Raw genomic sequence first — 27476 nt, 5'->3', positions numbered from 1 at the left:
GATTATATAAAAATAGATTTTAGAGATAAGCTTGAAGAATGCTATGTTACATAGGGGTCGTGGATTCTAGTCACTATAACAACATATTTACTTTTCTTTCCTCTTCTAAGAAGAGTATTCATCGGTGATTGATAAAATCTTGGTATGCATTGGTGGCTGATAAAGACTTGATATGCATGGGTGATTGATAAAAAGTTGTTGTACTGACATTCAAAATCTGCACCATTACTTTACTCCAGTCACATATCCAGAACACATCCTAAAACGCGATATTTTAGTATTGTCTAAATAGTACCCGTTTTTAACTTTGCATCTATTTAGTACCCAAATTAGTTAATTTGCATCAATGTGGTCCATCCCGTTAAATTTTCAGAAATGCCGTTAACGGAACAGTGATCTGGCATTGTAGAACAAATACATGTCAATGAAAATAATTGTACAGTGACAATTGGTGGGTAACGTGTCATGCCCTATTTCAATTGATTTTTCACACTGAAAAAACCCTAATTTCTCATTCCCATGTTCATCTTCTTCTTCGTTGTTCGATTGGTGCAGTGACCGTGAAGCTTATTTGCTGCAGTGGTCAAGTCGCTGGCGAATAGGGAAATGTCGCGTGGTTTTAGTTATCCATGGTCATCTTGTTCGTGTGGGTCACATAATCACAGTGTTTCTTCTCCTGGTACTGTATCTGGGTCAGTGAGTGGAACACCACATTGCCATTGCGGGGAGATTGCAGTGTTAAGAGTTGCAAGAACAACGAAGAATTGTGGGAAACAATTTTGGGGGTGCCCTCACTACAAGGTTTGATATGTGAAACAACACCGCATAAAACAATTAAATTAATCAAACCCGACCACTTTGATGTCAATTACAGCTTCAATTTCCTCCACAACGCTCGAAATCGCCAATTTGAATTGAACCCTAACTTCACGACAACGCCTCTCACTTGAACACCAACTTCTAATTCGTTCCCAAATCGCGCCCCCTTTTAATTTTCAATTTCATTTTTCAAAACACTATTCCACATCACACACCTGATAATGCCACGTAATATTTTTTTTCCTACTTAAGTAGTCAACATGGTCAGACGTTAAGTCATTTAACGGAGTCAACTAAAAGGGACCAAATTGATGCAAATTAACTAATTTGGGTACTAAATAGATGCAAAGTTAAAAGTGAGTATCATTTAGACACATTGGAACGAAACTTGATACGTTGCAAATAATTATACCAAGATAAAGCACCACCATCGTAATTTATGCACATTGTACTTTTTTTTAATTTAATTGTGATTTTGTGTGAAATTCCTATAAAAATGAATGTATTAAATCTGTATAGATTATAAATATCTCTTCTCATTCATGGACACTCACAGTAAATATCTCTCACCAAGTAACCCAACCTTTAACATCAATAATACTCCTAACCTCAATGACACTTAACAAATCCGCCATCAATGCCCAATTTCTCATTACTGTGCACATTACCAATCCTAACTTTGATTGGATAAGAATGAGAAAGTGTCACCAGAGAATTTTGTGTTCCTTCAAATCAAATCATTTTAAAATTGACTCAGTCATTCTAATCTTAATTAACGCTCATGAGAGGATATAACAAAATAGTAACAGTAATCAAATTTGTCCTAACAGTATTGTGATGGATTAAAAGACACTGAAATTCACTATTCACATGTGAGAGCAAAAATAGGCTCTATTTGTTTCCAACGCCAAAATTTGAGACAAATTTACATAATTAATTGCATTTTTAATATAATAGATTATATAAAAGTAGATTCTATTTAATAAATCCAACGAAATATTTATTTAGTAATTATAATATAATAAATACACAATTTGCATTTTAATCTATAACAATATATAATATATAAAGAGAATTTACCTTTTTATGTTCACATTTCAAAATTCTAATTTTATCCTTTAAAATATAATTATTTATTAAATTTTTAAAAATTGATCATTACTTTTACAAACTTTTTATAAAATTGTCTATCTTTATTTTTTCTCTTTTCTTCTATTTATCAACAATTTTTTTCTTATCTTTTCTGATATATTTCATTTTATTTTTAATAAATATAATTTTATTTTATATATTTACTTAAAAACAATATCATCACCTACTAATTACTTATATTTAAAAAGTGTATACGTCTAGAGTGTGTTTATGCTAGTATTTAATAAAATAAATTAATTTAATATTTTAAATAAATAATATTTTATTTTATTTTTACTTTTATTTGAATTAAAAAAAAAGTGAAATGGATCATAGTTCTTGCACACGCCATCTGTATTTTCTTTTGGCAGACTCTATCCTTTTCTTATTTGGACATCAGTTAATAGTTAGTATGAAAAAAAAAAAATGTGTCTGTTTGGAGTGATTGAAAAGGAGAAAAGTGATCCAATTGCAGAAAAAAAAAATGGCAAGAAGAAACCGTCATTTCTCCTTCACAGGTTTACACGTTGGAGGCATAAGGGGTGGTTCGGTATTAATCCTTTAGACAACTCATCACCAATCTCACAGAATTACACAAAACAAAAACCTCTTTTAAAATCACGGACAGTTTTTGAGCGTGGGGAAAATAAAGCCAAAATCAGAGAAGAAAAGTAGAGGGTATTCAGCACATACATCACGAAAATTTGTTACAGATTCCAAATATACATCGAGCAGAAGAAGTGGAAGCAGGAGAAAAGGAACCCATCAGAGCCAAAAAGGAAACCAATCCGGGACCAATAACACAAGGAGGCTACAAGAGGTAAGCCCCATTCGATAATTGAAGGCTCGGATGAATATGATATTATCTTGTGCTTGAATGAAAATGACGTTGGTTTGTGCCGGATTTCTTATGTTTTTAAATTTATATTATACAAGTGTTAATATATTTTTTGTCCAGTAAAAATTAGAATTAGTCTCTCTTCAAAATTTTGATCTAATTTAGTTTTTTAATGTTATAACTGTATAAATTTAGTTTTCATAATCAAATTTTGTTAAATTTATTTCATGTTTCAAATTCTTTTCATGATAATATTTGAGTTGTTTATACTGTTTCACATTTACTTCAATGTGAGCTAATAACGTGTCAAACAATACAACATAAACAACTCAAATGTTATCATGAATTACATTTGAAACGTTAAATAAATTTATCAAAATTTAGTGAAAATGACTAAATTCATGCTATTATAAAGTTAGGAGACTAAATTGGACCAAAAACATATTTATCATTTACTAAAAATGAGGGAAAAGAAAATGTATTAAATTTATAATTCTGTTCACCCTTCAACGTGTAGAAGAGTCATAATAATATTTATCATTTTTAAAATAAATTACTCCACTGTAGTTGCTGAACTTTCTATTCGTTTTTCTATACTATCTTGGAATGTTAGATGAGAAAGAAATAGAATGCAAAACAACATTAGAAAGGTCTGCAGCTTATCTCATCAATTTTTGAACACTGGTCTGTCTTTGAAAAGAAAAAGAAGTGCTTTTAAGCATAAAGACAGTGCAAAGGTAATCCAGAACATTCAAATTTTAATTTAGGATGAAACAATAACTTTGAAGATTATATATTATATTAAATCATTCTTTGACTATTAATATAGTATTTCATTCTTTTATTATTAAAAAAAATTATATTGTATACATCTAGGGTTGAGTGAAAAATATGCAACCTTACAGTTGCTATATATTTAATTTGATTTTTGTTGAACTTGTTAATTTGTTAAGACTGTAGAATTATAAAATAAAAGTAATTGCGGGTTCAACAATTATGAAATATAAAATTAATTTTAAGAAAAAGGAAAAAAAAAAGGTAAACCATTAACAAAATATTAACTGCTAACAATTTTTATAAAAGAAAAAAATTGTTAAGATTGTGAATTCATTTAAACAGTGATGGCTAAGTAAGCAAAATTAAAAATTGAAATTAGGTAGTTGATTACTTGCTCTTTAGCCGCCAAAATGGAATATAGACTAAGTTTTATGACGTATGAGCCACTGAACCCTACCATTACCCCATCTCATCATTGATTTTAATTCTTCGAATTTTATATTGCATGCAACTTTCAATATATAATGCTATATAATATTAGTTTAAATTCTTAAACAAAATAATAAAGAGTCGACCAATGATGTAGCCACGTGTTAATCATGAATAAAAGCTTATCTCATCTTCATCGGAAACTGTAATGTTCTTATTGTGTGTTTTTTTTTTTTAATATATATATTTTTTAGACTTTTATTTTTAAGAGGTTTATTTTAACATTTTTATTTCTTATAACTAACGAGATCTTCCATGAGAAGTGCCGAAAGCTGAATTGGACTATTGGACTTTCACAGCCACCATTGACTTGACTCGTGTTTTTCATTCATTCATTTCCAATATTTTCCTTTCATACTTTCCGTTCGGATTCCCTCAACACATCTTCACTCTCTTAAGTCTATTGCACGTGCTTTCTTCCCACGCGAAGAAACTGAGAATCTGGAACGCAACAACCATGCCTGATACTACCTCGCCACCGTCGGAAACAACCCAAAACACTTCAATCTTCGCCGCGCTCCACCCTGACATCATCCACGCGCACATCCTCACGCGCCTCGACGCCGCCACGCTGGCATCTGCTGCATCCGTATCCTCGCTCATGCACCGCCTCTGCACACAAGAGGATCTCTGGCGCCAAATCTGCACCGCCACGTGGCCCTCCTTGCGCGACCCCATCGCCCGCCGCGTCATCTCCACCATTCCCGGTGGCCACCGCTCCATCTACTCCGACGCCTTCCCTTCCCTCCATCATTTCTCTCTGCATCCCCGCCGCACGCCGCCGCCCCCGCCAGAGGAGCTTATCTCCGCCGTGGACATATACTTCCAGGGAAGGCCCGTGTTCTCGCGCGTGAAACGCATCGAAACGCAGAAAGACTGGTTCCTTTCCTCGCCGCTGTGGGTGGACGCTCTCGAGCCCAACGAGGTAGTTAAACATACTTTTAATACCAGCTCGATCTCTAAACACAACATTTGAACTAACTAATAGCTATTAAGAAAGTTTATTAATTAATTATGATTGTTGTCTTAGGAAATACTAATAAAGAATCATTTATAAATAGATTAATGGAAATAGTAATTTTATGTTATTAATATCAAGTCTTAATTAATGTGCATGTATTTTAAGGCGTGCATGAAAAATAATAATTAGGAATGGACTAAAAAGTTAAGACAACTATTTAAATTCTTTACATGACAACTATAATAGGGCAAATAAAGTTGTTACAACTATAATTGTGAATACAAAAATGAGAGAGGAACAAAATTGTAATTATTATTTTTATTTTTAAGCTAGACTCAATTTTTCATTGGTAAAAGAATAATTCGTAACATTTATAATTTACGAATTCAACTAATTAATATTGTTTTAATGAAAAATAATTAACATAAAAGACAATTAAATAATAGTCGGATAAAAAAAAAAAGAAAATTGCAAAAGAACACGTAAAGAGTACGGAAGTAATTTTTTTTTACGTAACTAGAATTTATTAAACGTTATAATCTTTTATTTATTGCCATCGCTCCTCTTGTAATTTTATTTGTAATTTTATTCGAAGTCCAAACAAAAGAATAACGATAGATAAAATATTTTTTTATCAGTAATTGGTGACACAGTTAGGGAAGAGAATTGATGGTTGATTTTTGTTGCAGATGATTCCCACGACGGTGAAGTTCACGAGGAAGGAAGAGAAGTGGTTGAAGCAGTTGGAGGAGAGTCTGAGCGTGAGCTGGATTGTGGTGGATCCAACAGGGAAGCGTGCGACGAACATTTCGAGCCGGAGGGCGGTGTTGGCGCGGCGGCACTGGCTGACACGGGAGGTGGAGGTGTTGTACGCGGCGGAGATGGTGAGGGAAAGGGTGCAGTGCGTGGTGAAGGTCACGTGCGGTGGAAAGGTGGGAGGGGAAGTGCACGTGAGGGAGGTGAATCTGGTTATGGAGGACACGGAGGGGCGGCAACTGAGTGGGAAGGAGGGTGTGGAGATTCTGCAGAGAGGCATGGAGAGTGGAGTGAGGAAGAAAGTGGATGCGGTGAGGGAGAAGGAGAGGTTTGACAAGTTCACGTGCTTGATGAAGGAGAGAAGAGAAAGAAAGTTTAGAAGAGAGAAAGCACGTGATCTTCTTTCAACACTCTTCGCTTTGCTTCTTTCTCTCTTCTTTTGCTTCCTCCTTGGATTCTAACCTTTTAACTCTTCATCGTATACCTTCGTTGTACAGTCATTGGAGAGGAAAACACCGTTTGTTTGAGGGATTGTTCACCATGCCCAACACTTTCTCTATGTCATCGTCCGGTTGACGGTTGAGGAAAGAGTGCACTAAGTAAAACGGTTCGCTATTGGGCTTACTGACCCAGGTTCAAATCAGAGAAGCCCAATAATCGCCCAAATTAGAACCCAATTATTTTATCCAACCTATACTTAAAAAAGTTCACAATGTACATTTTTGTAGTATCTTCGTTACCAAATAAATTGAGCCACGCTTAGTACTATAAATTGATCTACACAATAAAGTTATGTAGTATAAACTACAAATTATTTATCGTTTAATGTGTTGACCATTATTCTTTCCTTACTTTTTTAAGCATTAGGAGATAGAATTATAAAGCTATTGTTTTGAAAGTTATAGAGACTTAGAGTAGTTGAATTAGGAAATTTGATGGTTAGAAATAATGACTGTTTTTTAGTTGAATTATGATATTCTTACTCCGTTGTCAAACAATAAACACAAAGCAAATAGAAAAAAAAAATTCTAGTTTCAAATATTTTAAATTTTAAGTTGTGAATCTTTTCGAACTTAGTAACTAATTGTTTCGATCAAGAGTTTAAAGCTCTGATATGAAAAGCAAAAGATAGGGAAAGGATAAAAAATTTGATTCAAAGTTAAAATTGTTTGAAGCTAGAAAAAATCTAACTCCTTTAGGCCTTTGGTTTTACTTTTCTATTTATAAGTATTTCAGTTACAAAACCATATATCTTCTAAAATAGAAAGATAATAAAATATAAATTGAAGTTATATTTAAAAAAAAAAATCTAAATTACAAAATCTAATAATTAAATCAAAACATCTAAGATTAGATTTGGGTCCTCATACTAGGTCATCCTGCGTCATCTTCCTGCAATTATTATTCATTGATATTTTTCTTCATGCAAATCTTGAGATTTTAATACTTATAACTAATCCCCGTAGTGGTCATATACATATAACCTATGATGATACTATAATTTTAAACATCTTGGATCTTTACTATGATGATCTTCTGTCGTGTAGGGTATAATGTTTAGATGTCCTAGGTCAGAACGACCTTCTGCCATGCATGGTATAATGTTTAGACATCAAGGGTCTTCGCGAGGACAATCTCCTATCGTGTAAGATATAATGTTAGAAGTCTTGGGTCTTATACCCTCCTGTTGTGTTGGGTATAATGTTTAGATGTCCTAGATTTTTGCCAGGGTAATCTCCTATTGTGCATGATATAATGTTTAGACATCTTGGGTCTTATGATTTCTTATCATGTAAGGTATAATATTTTGATGTCCTAAGTTTTTGCCAGCACAACCTTCTTTTGTGCATGGTATAATGTTTATACATCTTAGGTTTTCGTTAGGATGGTCTTTTGCTATTAAAGGTATAATGTTTAGATATTTTAGATCTTCGCACATAATGGTCTTTTGTTGTCCAAGGTATAATGTTTAGACGTCTTGGGTCTTTGCTAAGACAACCTCTTGTTGTGTAGAGTATAATATTTATATGTCTTTGTCCTCACTATGTTTCTTATCATGCAAGTTATAATATTCAACTATCTCGAGTTTTCGCCAAGTCAACTTCCAAACGTATTGGAATCAATATTTAGCTAAGATAATTCAAAATTTTCTTATCATTCTTCCTTGAAGTATGTTGTAACTTTAAAATTTGACCGCTACAAAAATATTTTTAAAATAATAATTTGATTGTTCTAGAAAATTGAGTGAACGATCGTGTTGTCAAATAAAATTAAACTCTATACCCTAAAGAAAAAAATTAAAAATCTACCGTACATATAACTACATATTAGTAACTAAAAATGGTAAAGTGATACTCCACATAAATAGCCACATTTGAGTTCTTAAACGTAAGATAATTCAATTCATAGTTTTATAATAGTTTTATCTACCTTATTGTACTTTTGCAACTTCAAAGTAAAAAAGATAAAGAATAGCCTCATATTCAATATATAAATATTTTACTATTATAAGTGTAATAATATTATTAAAATAATTAATATTAAAATCTGAAAACTTAAAAAAAAAGCAAAAGTTGAAGAAAAGATAGAATCTTAAATAGGTTTGTCTACTTAAAGATTCAGAATGATATATTTTGTAATAAAATTTACCTAAAAGATTCTATTAAAGATTATTTATTTGATAAAATTAATAAAAACAGACAAAATTTAATTTCGACCTTCGTACATTTTAATCATACATGATTTTTATTGATTTTTTAAACAGAATTGTGTCTGTCTTTTCTTGTTTTATTCCTTATAATTTACATGAATATCATTTTGAAGATCGAATGTGATTGAATGCATGCCACAAGTTCTTCCACGTGGACAATGATTTTCTTTCTCAGTGGACGAGAGAGATTAATGTAGACCCCACTTTATCTCATAAACTCCACGTGGCGCAATGTGATTGAGTAACGTTGGCATCCATGAAAACGCAATCCAAACCCAATCTAACTCAAAGGATATGAAGAATAGAAAAGAATATGAAGAATAAGAACCCTAAAACTAGCACAGCCCCTACTTCCTCACAGCGGTGATTCAGAGAGCAGAGCGAAAATGACAACCTCCTTGGCGACCGTCGCAGGATTGGGTGGCGCAGCCCTGGGCTCCACCGCGTCTCGCCTCACCTCCGGTACGCATGAACGAAGTTATTAAAATTGATTTTGATTGAGTTGAGAAGAGCATGATGCGAGAGATACTGTGTTTTTGTGAATTGTGTTGCAGGGTTCGTGAGAGCCCCTGTGAGTGCTAGGAACCCCTTGAGGCAAGGTGTGGCAATGGGAAAGGGTGGAAGGGTTACATGGTAATTTCAGTTAGAGATTAATTTTGTCTAATTTTGAAATTAAAAGAAAGGGAAAATAGAATGAATGATGACATTTTTGAACGGTGATTGAAGCTTCGAGAGGAATTGGCTGCGGACAGATTACAGTGTGATCGGGTTCGGATTGATCGGATGGCTAGCACCTTCCAGCATACCGGCAATCGACGGTAAAAGTCTGACTGGTCTCTTCTTCGAGAGCATTGGAGCTGAGCTTGCTCACTTCCCTACTCCACCTGCTCTTACTTCCCAGTTCTGGTTAGTCACTTCATACTTTTCTTTTTTTTCTTTTTCCTTCGCTATATAATATAAATTTTGTAGGAGAAAATTTCAAAGAATTACGCCTTAATTATTAATTATTACTTTTGATTTAATGATAAATAATCGATCAAATTTTAGTTAAACAAGATTACATAGTGTTAAGAATAAAAATAATTTTTAATATCACCACTTGCATATTCACATCTCCAATTTTATCACTGAAACGATATAAAACTCTTAAAAGTGAAATAAAACCCTATTGGAGTTTCTTTTTAATACTCTTAATTAACTACTGCAACAAAAATCACACCCAAGAACGAAGAGAAAGGTGAATAGTGGGAATCATAATTGGTCAATATGATATTAAATAAGTATTTGAAATTTTTTAACATTAATTTTTTTACTTAAAATTAATTATGAATATATATTTAGATAAGAAATTCAAACTAAATTTTGATACTAATTTGTTCTTGAAATGAAAATATTTAAACATGGTTTATTTTACTTCAAAAATCAATTTTAAGATAAACTTTTCTAATTGAAGAACCTGTCCTTTTCTAAATTAATTTAATCTTGTAAGTGTTCAACTAAATAAACACTTAGCGGTATTCCTTCTTTTAAATACTTTTTTCTTCATTCACAAAACTATACATCGACGTCGTATTTACTGTGTTTATTTAAGAGAAACAGATTTTTTTTTTCAAAACCACAAAAGTAATTTTTAAAAGTAATTTTTTTTTCAACAATAGCTCCAACCAACCTCCTGCTAACTAATATTTTAACATATAATTATTCATTTCACTTATATTATCAATGAGATTGAGTGATAGTTAATTTTTTTTTATTTTGGCTGGTTAAGATTTATAATAGTTTTGTCTACTTTTAAGGAAAAAAAAATATGAAAATAGTGGACTTGGGCTCAGAGTAAAGCCCATTTTGTTCAGTGGCAATGGACCAAAATAACATTTAAAAATATAATTATATAACTAAAATAAAAAGTTGAAAAACAAAAGGTCCCACCGAGATTTGAACTCGGGTTACTGGATTCAGAGTCCAATGTCCTAACCACTAGACCATGGGACCATTGATGAACTATAATGCAATTTATAAATATATGCTTGTAAAACTGTCAAAAAAATTTAGAGCAACATAAGACATAATAATTATTTGTGAGACAAATGTTATTCCCAGGTTATGGCTGGTTACATGGCATCTTGGTTTGTTCCTGTGTCTCACTTTTGGGCAAATTGGTTTCAAGGGAAGGACTGAAGACTACTTTTGAATTCCAAACCTATGCTCTGTTTTCACTTTCTTTTTGTTTCTCCTTTTGTGCCTTGCAATTGCAATCTATGCTGTATAACTCTATATGCTACCTTTTACCTTAGAAATCTGTGTAATATTCATAATGTTGTATATTATTATTGCTCATGTACTTTCTCCTTCCTCATCAATGTCCCACCTTTCACTCCTACCATTTTTTTCAAAGGCTACTCTTTAGTTTCACTAATTTATCATTGTCTACTTATTGATCAAGAAAAATAAAACCATCTCAATTATGCCACTATTCTAGAAATCTAAGAGTTGGGAATTGCATTAGTTACTTCAATGAATGTCTAGTACCCACAATACAACAAATATAACAAATAAGATATATTAAAAGAAAAGAATATGTTTATTAGTTAAAATTATTTTAAAGTCATTTCTTGTACTTTTAGCAATTTTTCTATGTTTCAAAACTAGTTAGAAGATGTCACATTATGTTGTAAGAAAAAATTGTCAAAATTTAGTTGTCAAAATATCACTCTTCATGATGAAACATCAACAATTTTTTTTTTCTTAAAAAACAATGAGGTGGTCAAAGTTGCACTTAACAATTATGAAACACACAACCCTGAGTGACAATTTTTTACAACATCATTCTTTCTTTCATAAAGCATTGTCCCACATACACAATCTTTGAGTTACTCAAAGAAGATGAACAATTTTTGAAATTAATATGTACTTATGAGTATGCCATTTATGGATAGAGAAATTTGTGTGAATAGAAGAGACGTCTTAAGTCAAAAAGGGAATGGTGAATCAGAAGGAAGATATGCGACTTTAAGAGATCTAAGAATATTTCTTGTGAAATATTATTATTTATCACTTTTATGTAACTTTTGATTCAGCAATTCGAGTTTGTAAGATATATTATAGAATTATGGGGTGGGAATAAATTTATACATTAAATTTTTAATATTTATATAGATAATACTTTTATTGGAACATTTCGTAAACATGGAAAAGTGGTATAAAATGATATTGCATTCTATATTTTTTTTAATGACGTACTTTGAGTATTGTTTTCATCTTAATATTATATCATTTCTCTTGGAGTGAATGGTATAAAGTAGTAGAAATAACTATTTATAATTTATCATTGTCTTATATATGTTTTTAGTTTGCGTACAATTAGTGAATTTTGATTTTGGTTATGAAAATTTTTGTTTTGTTTTAGGTATTTCTAAAATATAATAAAAAATCACCATTTTTAATCTTTAACATTTATAATAGTAGTTAACTTCTTATATATGTTAATAAAATGTTAAAGAATAATTTCAAAAGATAAATAGTAACGTTGTGATATAATGTTTCCTAAAAGAATTCTAAAGATCAGTAAATTAAATATTTTTTTCATATTGTTAGTGGTTAAAATAAAAATTTATATGCTTTATAAGTATTAAAAATAGTAATTTCAAATATCCTAAAGATAATAAACATAATCAAAACCAATTATTTTATGGTATCTACAAATATATTTAAGTCTTTATTAATTTATTTATAATCAAATTATAAATACATTTCATACAACGTGATAATAAATAAACCCGTTAGAGTAAATTTGAAGAAAATTATTTCCTTTAACAACTTTATAGTTTTAGTGTAACCATTAAACTAAAAATTTTCCTTGAATAAATTAAGTTTACAAAATTGTACTGTTATTTGATACTTCATAAAATAGTTTCAGGTTCACATATATTATATTTTTAAGAAGTATAAGCAAATATTAAGTTATGTATATTTTGATCAGAATGATTATGAGATTGATATAACAAATTCAACAGCTAAATTAATATATTTACCTATATACAAAATAAAAATTATTAAAGGGTGTAGGAGAAGTTACACAGTGTTTACATTTTCAATATATAACTCTTCTTTCAACATATTCTGTCTATTTACAACTTATTTGTTGATTTTTTTTTCTTTCAAAAATTGGATGAAAAAACAAATATTAAAATAGTGCAGTTTGCATTAACTTCATTTTTTTTTTAAATTACGATTATGATTAAGTCATTCAAGGAAATTATATTTTGAAATGAAAAAGGCCAACAATTTTTATTTAAAAAGTAAATTTTTGTTTATTTTATCTTGACAGGACTTCAAATGATTTTTTTTAAATATATATGGATTAAATATGAAGATTGAAATTAGTTTTCTCTCAAAACTTTTGGTGTAATTTGCACCAATTTTTATCGATATTTTTTTAAAATTGATTTGATGTTTTAAATAAATTTCATTATAACATGTGAGCCGTTAACATTAGATATATTTATGGTTGGTTCAATATTAATTAAAAAACGTGTTTGAACCGCACAATTTAGGTAGAAAGACTTTAAATTCACGTAGTTATAAAGTTCAGAGACTTAATTGAGCCAAAATTTCAATAGGAGACTAATTTCAATTTTCACAAAAAATTAAAGGATAAAAACATATTTATCCTATATATCTTTACTCTAATATTCATATATAGTTTAAACATAAAGATCAAGATACTTATTCCTCCGTTCAAAGTGTTTTTTAAAAGAAAAATTATAATAAAACACATATTTTAAAATGAATAATATATCAAATAAAAGATGATTGATGTTATTTGACGAAATTGAAATGAGAATGTTAACCCATGTATTAAGAAATCATTAGTTAGAAATAATTAATGTTATTTATTTTATCATTTTTATATTAAAAATTAAAATAATTAATTATTAATTAAAATAACATAAATGGATATTATATATATATAATATTAGGTATTTTTTTAGAAATAAAAATGGACGAGAAAGGTGTGGCAGAAATTGTTCAGTAGCTAATGAGAGTTGGGAGTTGAATGGTGGTAGCGTTTGGCAGTTGCATGGAGGAAAAGTACGTTGAATATTTTTTTTTCTCCGTCTGCGGTGAGTGGTGTCTTGTAGGAACAGACAGAGAGAAAGAGTTCATTGATTTTGCAATTGAAGAAGCGATTGGACCAATTTCTTGATTCATCAATCGCTTCATCTAACTACCGTCTCTTGTCGGCAATCTTCACATTAAGATGCTACCCAATCACTTTCTTCAACCATTAATAATGTCTTCACCAACTCCAAACACCCATTTCAAATTTCTTCATAACTGTTTCTACTACTGACTGAGACTTTGGACTCTGAACCGAGTTAATGAGTATTCCGTGAAAATGTCGAAATGAAAGCACAGTGTATGTTATGTTAGAAGAAGAGAGGATAGAGTGTTGTTTTGTGAAAGGGAAGTTGGAGTTGAAGCGTTTGTTTGTTGGAGCCCACATCGAAAAAGAATGCGTTAGCCGGTGACATGTTGAGATGATTGATTGAGTTTTAAGATGCAGAAGGTGGCAGTGGTGTGGGATTAGACACCTACTTCAATTATTACTCCGTACTTCTTTTTTTCTTTTCGCCTAATTCTGCTTCTTCCTAATTTCTTTACCGATAAATTTTCATTCTTCGATTTTTATTTCTTAATTAATTGCAACAACATATTCAATTTTTGTTGTTGTTTAATATCGTTGCGATTATTAATTGTAGAAGGATACGTAATATGAATGTCACGTTTTTTCGTTTAAGTGGATATATATTGAATGAATTTTGTAACCATTTATTGATATAGAAAATACATTTTGTATAGAAAATTAAAGATGTAAGTGATCTCTATAAACAATGTTTTTGTATAAGTAGGTGATTATATTTTTTATTTTATAATATTAAAAGTTTAAGTGTGAATAAAAATAAAAATGTTAAACATTGTAAGTTTTTATCCAGAGTGATGTTAAAGTATTTATGTAGGTTAAGTTTAAATCTCATTATCACTGTGTTTTCTCATAAAAACCTCAGCTTTTTGTTTGAGAATTATACCAATGTAAATGGAAAGAGATTATTATAATTTAAATATAAATTCACATTAAATAAAAATGAAAAAATTAATCACATTATAAAAAAAACACTTTTAAGTTTAAGTGATCTCAATTCTTTTACATACATTGGGTTTAATCCTTTGATATAAATCCATCCATAACAAATGAGTACAATCTCAAAACTCTTAATCCTAGGAAATAAAAAGAAAAGAAAATAAAAAATGAAATGAGGATACATGACACATTCTTATTTACTATTGTACTAATATTTAATCTGTACTATACCTAATTTTAGTACTTTTATTAATTCGTAAAATAAAAACAACCTTTTATATATATATATATATATATATATATATAACTAAAATTATTTAAGATAAAAACAAATAAAGATGTATTATAGTTGTAAGAGTTAAGAACTAAGAGTGTGTCAGATTAAAAACACACAAAACTTATGAAGGGAAAAATTAAGAATGTGCATGAAAGTATGACTCATATAAACTAGATTAGTTAAATAAAGTCCTGGATAACATTTTACATATATAAGGATGAATGCATCTTTTTTTTATTTTTAATTGTGCATATATCTCAACCTTTTTTTTCATCCTAATTTGTCTTAATCTGGTTGTAATGTTAGGGTTATCTCCATTTGTTGATTAATTTTTCCATTCCTCAAATTAAGAAAACAATAAATCAGTGGTATGACTGCTAATGATTTAGCATTCAATGCATCAATATACTACTAGACTCTCCACATGCTGAGATGTGACAATAATTAAACTTTATCTTACCATTAATCATCTCTCAATCATATCAAGAAAATTATTGGGATTGGTCCAATTACAATAAGTTTATAACTCCAAGGACTGATGCACAGGAAGGAAGAGAAAAAAATATTCTTGGACAGCATATTCTTTTTATTCAACAAAATATATATTCAATCAATCATAAGATAAGATATATTCCACATGATAAATGGAAAAGAAAAAATGTTTAAAATACACTAATCCATCACATTAAATTTTTTTAAAATATATAATCTTATCACATTAATTCTTAAAAATATTATTTTTTAAATAAAGATCTAAACTTTCTTAAAATCTTAAATTCTTCACAAAAATGTAATACTAGGACTATAATTTGTTAAACAAAGATTTAAACTTTCTAAAAACTAAAAACCCAACAGTGATATTATATTATCATTGAAACTAATTTCTTTTAAATTTGATAAAAGAGTGTAGCTTTAAACTAGAATTTTAAAATTAAAATAATAATATAATTAAAGAAAAGGATGGATGATACCGTGAAAAGTGTGCAATGATGGACAGATTTAAGGAACATTCCAAGTGTGATCAGGGTTTAAGTGCTAAATGCAGAGTGTATAATATTATAGAATTACAGAATAAGAAGGTGAGGAAATGAATGAAAGCAGTGCAGAGAATGAAGCCATAAATCAGGACAATGAATTGAAATATTAAATGATAACAATAATCATATAATAAAATATATATATATATATATATATATATATATATATATATATATATATATATATATATATATATATTATAGGAGATAGTGTTGGAGGCATGGAGGTTTCCTTGAACCTAGAAGTTTTATGTAACACAAACACAACACATGCACGTTCCTGATTGAAAGCACATGCAGGTCACGTGTGTGCCACGTTGTCTCTTCTTTTTAAGTGGGTTTTCCAATGACCAATAGACTGTGTGCGCCCTTCCCTCTCACAGGATTTCCCTCACCTTTTTCTTTCCCTCTCACACACTCAATTTCTCTCTCACCAAACTCAACTTAAAGCTTCTTCTTCGGTTTGTTTAGTTTCTTTTCCATCAAAAAACCGTATCTTTCCATTTTTTGACATGTTCCTACTTTCCCTGCTCATCAACCTCCTTTAGCCGTTCAAAATAATAGGAGTGGAAGAAGAAGGTGAATAAGCATAAGCACAAGCACAAGGAGAAAGAAAGAAGATCTTTGATGACCCACTTTGCTAAATTCAAGGCCGAATAGTCTCATGTCTATTTTAGCATTGAAAAAAGAGAGAAGATGATGATGCTGACCACAACTGGCACCTAGCTTCAAGGAAGGGACTTTGTGCACTCAGCACACACATACATACACACACACTCTCTCTCACTCTTCACATACTGCATGCCATGCCCTTATCCCGTGTCCGAATCCTCATGTGAATCTGGCACACCCGGGATTATCGGGTACCTCAAACTCCTTCACACAATTCTCATCACCATGCCCTCGTGTCATAACACCAACAACAACCTCAACCTCAGAGAAGGTGTCACACAGAACCACAGCAAGACTAGGAAACGAGGTTGTTCTTCCTCCTCTTCCTCATCTCTTGTCAGAAGATACCGTTTCAAGAGGGCCATTTTGGTTGGGAAGAAAGGAGGGTCCAGCACCCCAGTTCCCATGTGGAAGACTAAAACAACTTCTCCTTCTCTTCCTACACACCACACCAAGCCTTTGCATTCTTCTGCCTCCATGTTACCCTCCTCCAAGGACAGAGAGCTTTCTGTGTCAGCCAGGAAACTCGCTGCTACACTCTGGGAGATCAATGATTTGCCTCCTTCCAGGGTCAAGAAGGAGTTCGAGGTTGATCAAATCAGAGGCTGCAAGGAGAAGGGTAGAGGCAGAGAGAAAAGTTCCGGGTTGTCCAGATCGGGCTTTTTGCGGTCACAGATGTCAGATCCATCGCACAGTCCTGCCTCTGAGGTAAATTCGTGTTAAAGTTCTGTTTTTTCGTTATGTTGATTCATTGGGTGTGGCGTGATTTTTGGGTTGTCTTTGTTCGTGCAGAGGATGAAGGGTCTTGAAGGGGATAGCTGCAGAAGAAGAGTGTCGGGGTTTTCTCATCAGCTTCTGTCGGGTGATTACTATTTGGATGCTCTGGATGCTCATAGCAATGCTAATTTAATTGAGGTAAAGAGTGAATTTATCTGACTAATTGGAAATTTGGTAAGCATAAGTGGTTGGTCATCGTTTTCAAGAAGTTCTTCCGGTTGTTTTTATTTATTATTTTAATTGGGGGGGTTTATCTAATGGACCACATAGGTAGATTATGTTAGGATTCAATTGCAAGACAAGACATGAGACTAGAGTCCTATATTGGAAGTGTGGGATTTTAGTGTGGGGTTTATTAGGCTTTGGGCTCTCCTAGACGTGGGACTTTTTGTTGTGTAGTTCATTCTTATCAATTGGTATGTGGGGATGTGGTGAGGTGTGGGGTTCATAAGGACTTGGATTTTCTCACTAGCTTTTGGTGTGATTCTCCCAAGCCTCTTATCAATACAAGTTGTGCCCATGATGTCTTTTAATTTGTTTACAAGGACTCTGTCTTAAATTTAGTGAATTGTCGGAACTTTCAAGTTACAACGATGAATTTACTGCTCCTAATTTGGAAATCACTGGTTTAAAGATTAGACTGTTATTATTCACTTTGAACCTTTACATGGTTTCCTGTATCTAGATTAGAGATTTCATATTTGCATTTCAATTGAAACAGTAACGACAAGAAACTTTAGATATAGATCTGGGTACTTCAATGATTTATAATTTTGTTGCACATAATGGTGTTTTGTTCTTTTGCTTCTGTTCGGTGGGAAGGATGAAACTGAACTATGTTGAAAAGTTGAAACGCAGGAGGTGGAAAATCAGTTAAGAAGCGAGAAGAATCGTGGCAAATGCAGCGGTGGTGTTAAGAACCGTCTGAAGGAAGCTAGAAGTGGATTATCTACATCGAAGAAGCTTCTGAAAGTGTTAAATCAAATGTGCCTTAGAGAGCAGCAAGCATCAAGCATGCCTCTTGTATTGGCTCTGGGGAGTGAGCTTGATCGAGTGTGCCACCAAGTTGATCAACTGATCCAAGAACAGCGTTCAAACCAGAACGATATGGAGTATGTCATGAAGCATTTCGGAGAAGAAAAGGCTGTCTGGAAAAGAAGAGAACGAGAAAGGGTTCATGATGCCATAAAACATGTGGCAGAAGAGCTTGCGGTGGAGAAGAAGTTGAGAAGGCAAACTGAACGGTTGAACAAGAAGATTGCCAAAGAGATGGCCAGTGTAAAAGCTTCCCATTTGAAAACATCGAAAGAGCTTGAAAGGGAGAAGCGTGCAAAGGAGATTCTGGAGCAAATTTGTGATGAACTAGCTAGAGGCATTGGGGAAGATAGAGCACAGGTGGAGGAACTGAAAAGAGAATCGGCTAAAGTTCGCGAGGAGGTGGAGAAGGAAAGGGAAATGCTTCAGTTAGCTGATCTCTTACGCGAAGAGAGAGTCCAGATGAAGCTTTCAGAGGCTAAGTATCAGTTTGAGGAGAAGAATGCTTTCTTGGAAAAGCTGAGGAATGAGCTTGAGGACTATGTGAGGACTAAAGATGGACAAAACGAGGATGTTTCTCCAGAATGTAAAAATATCAAGGATCTTGAGTCTTATTTCAACAATGTCTGTAGGGGATTCCAGAATGCAGAGAAAGAGGATGATTCAGATGTTGAAAACGATGTAGGACAAGGAAGAGATGATGACTCTGATGACAGTGATCTCCATTCAATTGAGTTGAACATGGATGATATCAGCAAAGGCTACAAGTGGAGTTTTGCGAGTGAAAATGATGGTCAAGAAAAGAGATTTTCAATGGATAAAGAAAGTATAGGGAGAAAGTCTTTCTCTGAGAAAATTCAGTGGGGAAGTATTTGCTTCAACAAGGGAACTTCAAGTGGTAGGAAGAGAGATTTTTCCATAAATATTAAGGAAGTTTCTGATCATTTTGATCCTGATAGGTCGATTGAATTTCTCTCACAAGCTCGGATACAAGATGATACTGATGAAACTCAAAGCAAAAGGTCAATTAAGGGGCTCCAAGACTCTATCTCATGTGCTAATTCTGATAAGATAAATGGTAGACTATTAACTTTGCAGTGTGCTGGTGGAGAAGCTGGGGAAAAAGCTCTTGCCCTGGAGGATGACAATTTGAAGCAAGAAACTGCAGGAGAAAAAAAGTCTTGATGTTGAGAATTTTGATAGTGGTAGTGAGTAACTTATTATCACAGATAGCTTCTACTATATCTGTTCTAAACTGTAAATGCTGTCTTTGATGAGTTAAACATGTTCAAGGCTCTTATATCATTGTTATGTGTGGTAATTGTTAAAGCCAGAGCAAGAAAAAAATGTACATACTGAATAGAGTCGCATACTGCAGTTTTGTGCTAGTTATTACTAGCTTTACTGGCATTTGATGTGCAAGTAAATATTCCTATTTGAATATTCAGCCGACATATCTATAAAAGAAAAGAAAGAATCTAATTTGAACAAGTTGTTAATAATCCACCAGGACGAAAATTGCTGGCAAACAATGTCATTGTCACAGATGGAATTTAATTTTCCTCATAGTTCCAAAAGGAAATAATGGAGGCTTTTCGGCTTGACATTAAAACAAATGAGATAAGAACAAAGAGTCTGCTGCTAAAAACTATTCTGGGGACACAATTATACGTTAGAGAGATGCATAGCTGTGATTTAAATGAAACAGTACTGGCCGTGACAGCGTGACGGATAACATTATCATTGGATACTTCCAACTCCAACAATTCAAATATTTGAATTCTGTACCCTGTGTTGCCTCTGTTTGGAACTTTGAATCAACCATCGTGTGGTGGGCCATGAAGGATATTATTTGACAACAACGGCTTTAACTTTTCCAAAACAAACGTTTCCAATATTAATGGGTTCCTAGCACCTTCTGCTGTTCATATTAATTGAGCTACTATTTCTTGAAAGTATACATGTTGATTTATCACCACATGGTAAACTTTATGTGGATCAAAGAATCGTAGGCACTCAAGGGAATCTGTTAAGTAACATGCTTCTGTTCTGCCAAATTAATAGAGAAAGAACTCATTAAATATCAAGTATAAAACTAATTTGGACCAAACTATTTTTATAAAAACTTTTTGGTTCGAGCAAAGGTTCTGTTTGAACACAATTGTTTAAAATTCAGTTCAGTTTTTCCTTTAAAAAGCTGAATTATGAAAACCCTTATTTTGGTGTCTGAATTTATGTAAAAATAGCAAATGAGTTCCTTTTGATGAGGTCATATAAACCCAATCAAAATGCAAGAGCTTACTGTACAAGAAAAAGCCCAAACAAATTCCATATATATGAAACACAAATGTTAAAATACAAAGGGGTCAGGTTCAGAAGTTGCTGAACATGAAAGAAAGACACTACTTGGTGTTGTCCTCAATTTTTTTTGATGCTGATGTAAAAGTGACTGGGTTCGTTGGATGGTCCTTTACAGTCAAGCTAAGCACTTCTGGTCTTGAATAGTGTCCAACCACATCAAAATCAAACTTAGCTCTCGCTATTTCTCCAAGATCTGTGCAAAATTTTCAAGAATCACAGTGTTAATATCTTTCAATAACCAAAGACAAAGAAAGTGATCAAACAAAGACTATCTTAACCAATCAAAAACAACCTCAGCAAGTTCCAGAATGAAGAGTTTGAGGGAAAAAAGTGAAATACTATGGAAGATTGAAGAAGTTATTCAAAGTAATAACTGTTCCAAGGGAGAGTCCCTTATCAGTTAGTTACAAATCAATCTCACTGCCCACCTAATACCTCAAACCCTTTACTTATACTAGGGGAAAGAGACATTCTGTTAGATTTATAGTAGTTGAAAGAGGTAAAATAAGTAAACAAAATAGGGTATCCGTTTGCAATTGTTATAGACTTATAGACATTGTTATTTATATATTGCCTAACTACCATCTTTTCTAATTATCTTACCCTTTCTAACTATCTATCTATAGACATTGTTATAGAGTTATAGGGTATCCCTTTGCTGATTTCTTTTGGTACATACCTTTAAAAAACCCTTGGTCCCCAACAAAAACATCATCAAAGAAAGTAACACTCTTCTGAGCATTGTAAGACAATGGAAGCAGCAAGAGTAAACATAACATACCAAGGTCTGCTGAGATTAGTGCCTCCCCATCATAATTTGGTCCAGCCAGAACAGCCCCTGATGGTGAAATAATGACACTACCACCAGCACATACAACAGAATCCGGTGTCAGGTCCTCTTCTGTGCCAGCAAAAACATACTCTGGAGGAGGAGGGTAGTCCCTTCTCCTACAGAACTGGTTTGCTGATAAAACAAAACATCCACCTTCAAGTGCAATGTGGGTCATTGATGCTTGCCACACATCCCTGGCATCAGCTGTTGGAGCACAGTATATCTCTACACCTATTGCATGAAGATTCTAATTAGAATGTCTTGATAGTATACAAATGACATCTAATCATGAATTGTCGTGATTAAAATTATTCACTGTTGCAAAAGATACTCTAAAAGTCATACTTTTTAAAGCTTAATTTCTATGCAATCATAGTGTTAAAACTTTGACTATGTTAGCCAATAAAAAATCTCTGTATGTTTTTAAGCTAATTAGTGTAATAGTCAGCAAACTTATCATACATAATTTGTTATTGGATGACAGAGTAAAGATTCTTTACACTATCAGTGGATCGATTATTTTCTCTACTTTTAATCGGTTGACAGTCATCTTTACATTGACAAATCCTCATAGACTTGGCAAAAGGATAAGAACAAAAAATACATATGCTTACAGTGTAAAAGTCTTTCACTGTATCATCTGATAACAAATCGTCAATGTAATTTGTTAATTTTCATAGTAACTATGTTAAATATGCTAGCAAAAATAATTTCTGCTTAGATAATAGCGTAAAAAACTTTTACACTGATTGTCTGTGTGAAACTCAAAAACATGATAGCACATTATACTTGTAAAAAATCAGCCCCAATACACGAAAAAGCACCTTTAAATGCTCTTCTCTAATGCTTCAAGACTAAGTGTAACAAGAAGATAAAAAAACTAAAATAAAGAACTCTAACCTTTGGCATACATTGCTGTCCTTAATAGTGGCATTCTGTTTTCCCAACAAATGGCAGCACCTATCTTTCCAATGGGAGTTTCAAACACTGGAATGGTTGATCCATCCCCAAATCCCCAGATAATCCGCTCCAATGCGGTTGGCATGATTTTCCTGTGCTTTCCCAGGTAATGACCTTGAGAATCAAAGAATAGAACGCTGCAATAAAGTGTGTAGCCATCCCTCTCTATCACACCCATCACTAAATGGACTTTATACTTCCCTGCCATTGTTGCTAATCTATCAACTTCAGGACCTGCAACAATACAACATTTGTTAATGGAAAGACTAACTCGGATGTTTAAAAATCAATGAGTAATATTCCAGGGACTTGATTTTTTGAAATATTATCATTTAAAATTGTTGTAGGTAACATCAATTGTCCCGTGATAGAGGTCAAGTGGGTCGGGTCACAATCGAATTGTGACGCTTGTAAACGCTCAGTCCTAACAAAAATCAATGAGTAATAATTTCAGGACCTACAACAATACAACATTTGCTAATAACTTCAGGGACTTGGGTATGTTGAAGAATGTTACTACTTATAATTTTTGTTAAGACTTTTATGACTAAGATTTTGTAGTATGAATTTTAATGGAGTTGTATATATCAATTTAAAAGATTTGAAAGGACATGGTTTTATAATATTTGAAATTATTGGTAATCCAAGGGGAGAAGCAAAACGAGATCTTCACTAAAGGACCATTAGCCAGCCATACAAATGTGATTGGCACCAACTTAACCCAAAATCTTGTATGTTTTTCAATTAACAATTTTCCCTTTTTAAGTATCCTCCATTAATTTAATACCATTTATTGGGAATCTAATGGGAAAAACAACGAGAAATCTTCACCGATGTACTATGAACCAACCATACAAGTGTGTTTGACACCATACTCAATAAAAGATCCCTGAGGCATTAAGTTTGAGAATTTTCTTCACTTATATGTTTCTCAACTGACAATCTGCCGTTCAATATGTCCTTCATTGTACTTATATGAGCTTATTAGAAATTCAAGTGGAAGAAAGAGGTTTCACTCACGAATCATGATGAGAACCTTCGGAGGTTGCTCCAAGATGTGGACCAGCTATCCTAGTAGGCCAGGGAAAACTCCTAGTAGATCAAAAATAAAATCCTCTTTTCATTAGTATTTCTTTTTTAGGTTAAATATGTTTTTAGTCCCTTAAATTTCAGTAAAAATTGGAATTAGTCCATTTTCAAAACTTTAACCCAATTTAATTCCCCAACGTTAGAACTACATAGATTTAATCCTTTTAATAAACTTTTATTAAGTTTATTTAACGTTTCAAATGTATTTTATTTAAAACATCAAATCAACTTAACAACATTTGATTAAAAGGACTGAATTCACGAAGTTTTAGAGTTAATGGACTAAATTAGGCCAAAGTTTTGAGGAGAGACTAATTCCAATTTTAACTTATAGTTATGAGACCAAAAACATATTTAATCCTTTTTTTTTTTTTTTCAGTTCTTAGGTTTAAACAACCGTTTAAAAAATTATGGTCCTCTTATGTCAGTAATATTGAAGATAATAATTCATCAATTAGTTAATTGGAAATTCATCATAACAATCTTGAGAAGAAAGTTATCAAATAATGCATAAGTGTTTATATAATTTAATGACAGAAACAAAAATCTAATAACCGACAAAGAAAGAGAATACAGTAAAAGCAATACCAGCAAATTTCATTGTAAGGAACAATACGTGTAAATGACAATTCTAAATATCATTAATATGCATAACAAACACAAATACTAAATGATAATTCCAATAACATCCAAATAAAATTTAAATAATCTCAAAAAACAATCCAAAATATTTATCTTAAAATCAAAAACTCAAATAGGCAAATAGATCTTAAATTTAAAAGAGCATGCTAATTGGGAGATTTTGATTTTGAGAGAAAAAAAGTGAAGGAGAAGGAGAGCTCGAGACTATCGGGACAGTGAGAGTGTATATTTCGTCACCCCATTGTTTTTAATTGTATTGGGCTAGGTTAGGGTGTTTTTAGTAACTTAATAAGATTTTTGTCCCTATATTTGACGATTCAATGTTTTTCTTTTGTCAATTTTTCATTCAACTTGGTTCCTATATTTTAAAAAGACTTGACGTCGTTTGATAGCTTCATTTAGAAAATGATTACAATCACCATTATTTTTCAAGTGTTTTGTTCAATCCAAGTTTATTGTTCAATCCCAAGGGCGAAATAAGACGAATCATATTATCATAGAAGGATCACATTGAGTTTTTTTAAAGAAAATATAGGAACCACCACATCAACTAAATAAATAAATAAATAAAGAGAAAAATTTAAATTATTGTTACAAATATAGGAACCAAAAATGCTATCAAATCGTTTTTTTAGCTCTTTTTTTATTATCATGGGTTGGTGAGTTAGTTTAACTCACTATGGGTTCAACTTGATTGAACCGGATTCGATTTGGGTTCATACCAAAAATTGTAATTTTTCTAGTATAATTTAACTCAAATCCGTTAGCAGGGTTGAATAAATGACTTTAGCACACCTTGACGACTCTATGTTCGGTAGAAGATAAATAAAGATTAAAAAAAAAATTCCTTACATTAGCGCAATCAATTGTTACCTTTAAAAGTTTAATACGGAACTAAGATCTTACCTTCAATACAAAATTATATTAAAACTTTGCATATATACATACAAAAGAAAAATAACAAAAGCAGAAAATTAGACTCTAAAATAACAAATAAATCCTAAATCCTAATTCACTTATTCATGTTTCACTTGTTGAACCTATTATATTTGCACTAAGAATAGTAAATTAGTAATTAATTTCGGCTGAAGTTTATGATCCATGCCCCCATGTACATTAGAAAGAGATTAAAAAAACTAAGCATTTTACTAGTTTCATTTTCTCTGCCGTGAGAAAGAAAAGATACAAACAAGAAGGCCTAAATCTAACAGTAATCAGATGTGAGTTACAGACACAGCAACATCAAACGATCAGATAAATACAATTTGAACATAAATATGCTAATCATTGGATTTTTATTTATTTTTTCTCTCAGGATCAATTCTTAAACCTGGAAACAAAATGTGATTATTTATCTAAAGTATCATGTCTTGGAGCTTCAACTTGATTCAGGTGTCCAAAGTGAATGCAAATAATTTTTTTTTTGCCTATCTGTTTTATGGTAATTAGTTTCAACATAAACAAAGTAAGCAACTGAACTGCAATGAGTGTTTGATCTTAGGCCTTACCAGGCACATCAATGGCTGCAGAATGATACTTGCGAAACTCTTCTCTTCCCTTGGCCGTGCGATTTCCAATAGAAACACCAAAATCGGAACCACGAGGGTACCCTCCAACAAACGCCTCTGGAAACACCACAAGCTGGGACCCATGCCCTGCGGCTTCACCCAACAACCTCTCTGCCTTATCTGCACACAGAAATCACTAATCAATTTAATTGTCCAACAAACTAGATAATGGAGGACCCAGATGGCGCTTTAAACACAGAAACACGAAAAGAAGGGAAATTTGAGAAGAAAGGAAAAAAGGGTAATCGATGAAAAGGGAAGAGTAGAAGGACCTAGAGTAGCTGGAGTGTCGTAGAAGATGGTGGAAGCTTGAATAACGGTGGCTCGAACAGTGAGGGCGTTGAAATCCGAAGCCATGTCAACCTCGGCGAACAGAGGCCCCTCGTTTATGGTTGGCTCTGTTGTTACGAGTGCCATCTCTTCCACAGCTTCACACTCTCTTCTGATCCTCTCTACTTCTTCTTTCAATTTCAACCATCACGATCCTTCTTTTCTTATGGAACTCCAATTATTTCAAGAAAGCTTTTTCTTTTTGGTTAAATAAAAGTTTAAAAATTTTCTTTCTAGCCTCATTTATTAATTTAGAGAAAATTTTTTATCGCAAAAGCCCAACATTAAATGGTAGAACAGGATAATCTATATTAATAATATATAATGTTATAACACTTATATTTTTTCATATTTTAAAAATTGATTTGTAAATTTTAAAATTTAAGATAATATTAATAATTTTATAAAAATCCTATACAATGTGATATAATAAGCGAAAAATTAAATAAAATTATTAAACTTTATTTTATTAAAAGAATAAATTGATTAATTACAACAAAGAAAAAAAAGAATATCCTTGACATAAGCTAAATAACCTTTACCTTAAGGGGGAGAGCTATAAGGCCATTCAATCACAGTACCCTCCTTAACAAAACAGTCCATCATCTCACTATTTTTATTGAGAATATAAAATTGTTAGGAATTGAAATATAAATTGAAAGTTCTATTTTAAATATTAAATAAAAATAAAAATAAAAAGGTCAGCTAGTATATAAAATATTACTTTTTCCATATGATTTTTAATAAAAAAATATATTTTTTATTCTTTAATCAATGTTATTTTTATCTCTTTTCATTAAATACCTCTATACTATTTTCTTTATTTTGCTGTTATATCGTTGATCCAAATAAATGATGATAAAATATTTTTACAATTAATTTTTTTCATTATATTTTCATAGTTGTGTTGTATAGTAGAAGATCCATTTATTTCTAATTGAGGCTTATATTTCTTGCACTCCCACAATTTCTTCATGCACTCCCTTCTATTTTATAAAATGACCCTTTTATCCTTTGAAAAAGTGATATCCAAGTTAGAAATTTTCTAAAACAAACTTTTTGCTGAAATTTTCAGAGTAATATTTCCATAATGAAATTTTTGAAATAGTTTTTAGAAAAAAAATTCAAAATACGATTTTTGAAATAGAATTTTCAGAATGCATGAAATATATTATGGAATAAATATTTTAGAATGGGATTTTTGAAATAAACGTTCTGGAATGTTTTCGAAAACCCTATATAATAGAAGTTCAAAAAAGTTTTTCAGAATAAT

The 27476-nt window shown here is 31.9% G+C and overlaps 4 protein-coding genes and 1 non-coding gene across 5 annotated transcripts; 3 read left to right on the top strand and 2 right to left on the bottom strand.

Annotated features, from left to right (window-relative positions):
- Positions 1–3677: 3677 nt before the first annotated feature.
- Positions 3678–6597, top strand: LOC114168753 (F-box protein At2g27310-like). The gene is made up of 2 exons (XM_028053670.2): positions 3678–4979; positions 5705–6597. The coding sequence occupies exons 1-2, from the start codon at positions 4512–4514 to the stop codon at positions 6230–6232; spliced, it is 996 nt and encodes a 331-aa protein (XP_027909471.2). The 5' UTR covers positions 3678–4511; the 3' UTR covers positions 6233–6597.
- A 2152-nt stretch (positions 6598–8749) lies between these two features.
- On the top strand, positions 8750–10837 carry PSAO (photosystem I subunit O). Its single transcript, XM_028053378.2, has 4 exons — positions 8750–8943; positions 9036–9114; positions 9208–9387; positions 10582–10837. The coding sequence occupies exons 1-4, from the start codon at positions 8868–8870 to the stop codon at positions 10670–10672; spliced, it is 426 nt and encodes a 141-aa protein (XP_027909179.1). The 5' UTR covers positions 8750–8867; the 3' UTR covers positions 10673–10837.
- Positions 10402–10473, bottom strand: TRNAQ-CUG (transfer RNA glutamine (anticodon CUG)). Its single transcript has one exon. It is a non-coding gene; the product is annotated as a tRNA-Gln (tRNA).
- Positions 10838–16256: 5419 nt separating the features above from the next.
- LOC114168385 (trichohyalin-like protein) lies at positions 16257–19726 on the top strand. The gene is given in 4 exon segments (XM_028053175.2): positions 16257–17317; positions 17402–17524; positions 18245–19594; positions 19596–19726. Coding segments are annotated over 4 exon segments (2094 nt in total). The 5' UTR covers positions 16257–16738; the 3' UTR covers positions 19638–19726.
- A 997-nt stretch (positions 19727–20723) lies between these two features.
- LOC114168387 (bifunctional nitrilase/nitrile hydratase NIT4A) lies at positions 20724–26399 on the bottom strand. The gene is made up of 5 exons (XM_028053176.2): positions 26146–26399; positions 25814–25993; positions 22515–22808; positions 21564–21845; positions 20724–20975 (listed from the first exon to the last, which is right to left on the bottom strand). Exons 1-5 carry the CDS (start codon positions 26288–26290, stop codon positions 20824–20826), a joined length of 1053 nt encoding a protein of 350 aa, XP_027908977.1. The 5' UTR covers positions 26291–26399; the 3' UTR covers positions 20724–20823.
- Positions 26400–27476: the final 1077 nt, after the last annotated feature.

This window comes from Vigna unguiculata, chromosome 11, assembly GCF_037176805.1.
Source record: "Vigna unguiculata cultivar grain cowpea cultivar isolate G323 ecotype 2 chromosome 11, ASM3717680v1, whole genome shotgun sequence".
Taxonomy (NCBI): Eukaryota; Viridiplantae; Streptophyta; class Magnoliopsida; order Fabales; family Fabaceae; genus Vigna; species Vigna unguiculata.
This window is presented reverse-complemented; position numbering and strand designations above follow the sequence as displayed.

Coding starts and splice junctions, on each gene's coding strand:
- LOC114168753 (XM_028053670.2), top strand. CDS start 4,512: ATGCCTGATACTACCTCGCCACCGTCGGAAACAACCCAAAACACTTCA. Junction 4,980..5,704: donor ACGCTCTCGAGCCCAACGAG/GTAGTTAAACAT, acceptor TTTTTGTTGCAG/ATGATTCCCACGACGGTGAA.
- PSAO (XM_028053378.2), top strand. CDS start 8,868: ATGACAACCTCCTTGGCGACCGTCGCAGGATTGGGTGGCGCAGCCCTG. Junction 8,944..9,035: donor CGCGTCTCGCCTCACCTCCG/GTACGCATGAAC, acceptor ATTGTGTTGCAG/GGTTCGTGAGAGCCCCTGTG. Junction 9,388..10,581: donor GCTCTTACTTCCCAGTTCTG/GTTAGTCACTTC, acceptor TGTTATTCCCAG/GTTATGGCTGGTTACATGGC.
- LOC114168387 (XM_028053176.2), bottom strand. CDS start 26,290: ATGGCACTCGTAACAACAGAGCCAACCATAAACGAGGGGCCTCTGTTC. Junction 22,809..25,813: donor TGCAGCCATTGATGTGCCTG/GTAAGGCCTAAG, acceptor GTATTGTTGCAG/GTCCTGAAGTTGATAGATTA. Junction 20,976..21,563: donor ACTAATCTCAGCAGACCTTG/GTATGTTATGTT, acceptor AATTTTGCACAG/ATCTTGGAGAAATAGCGAGA.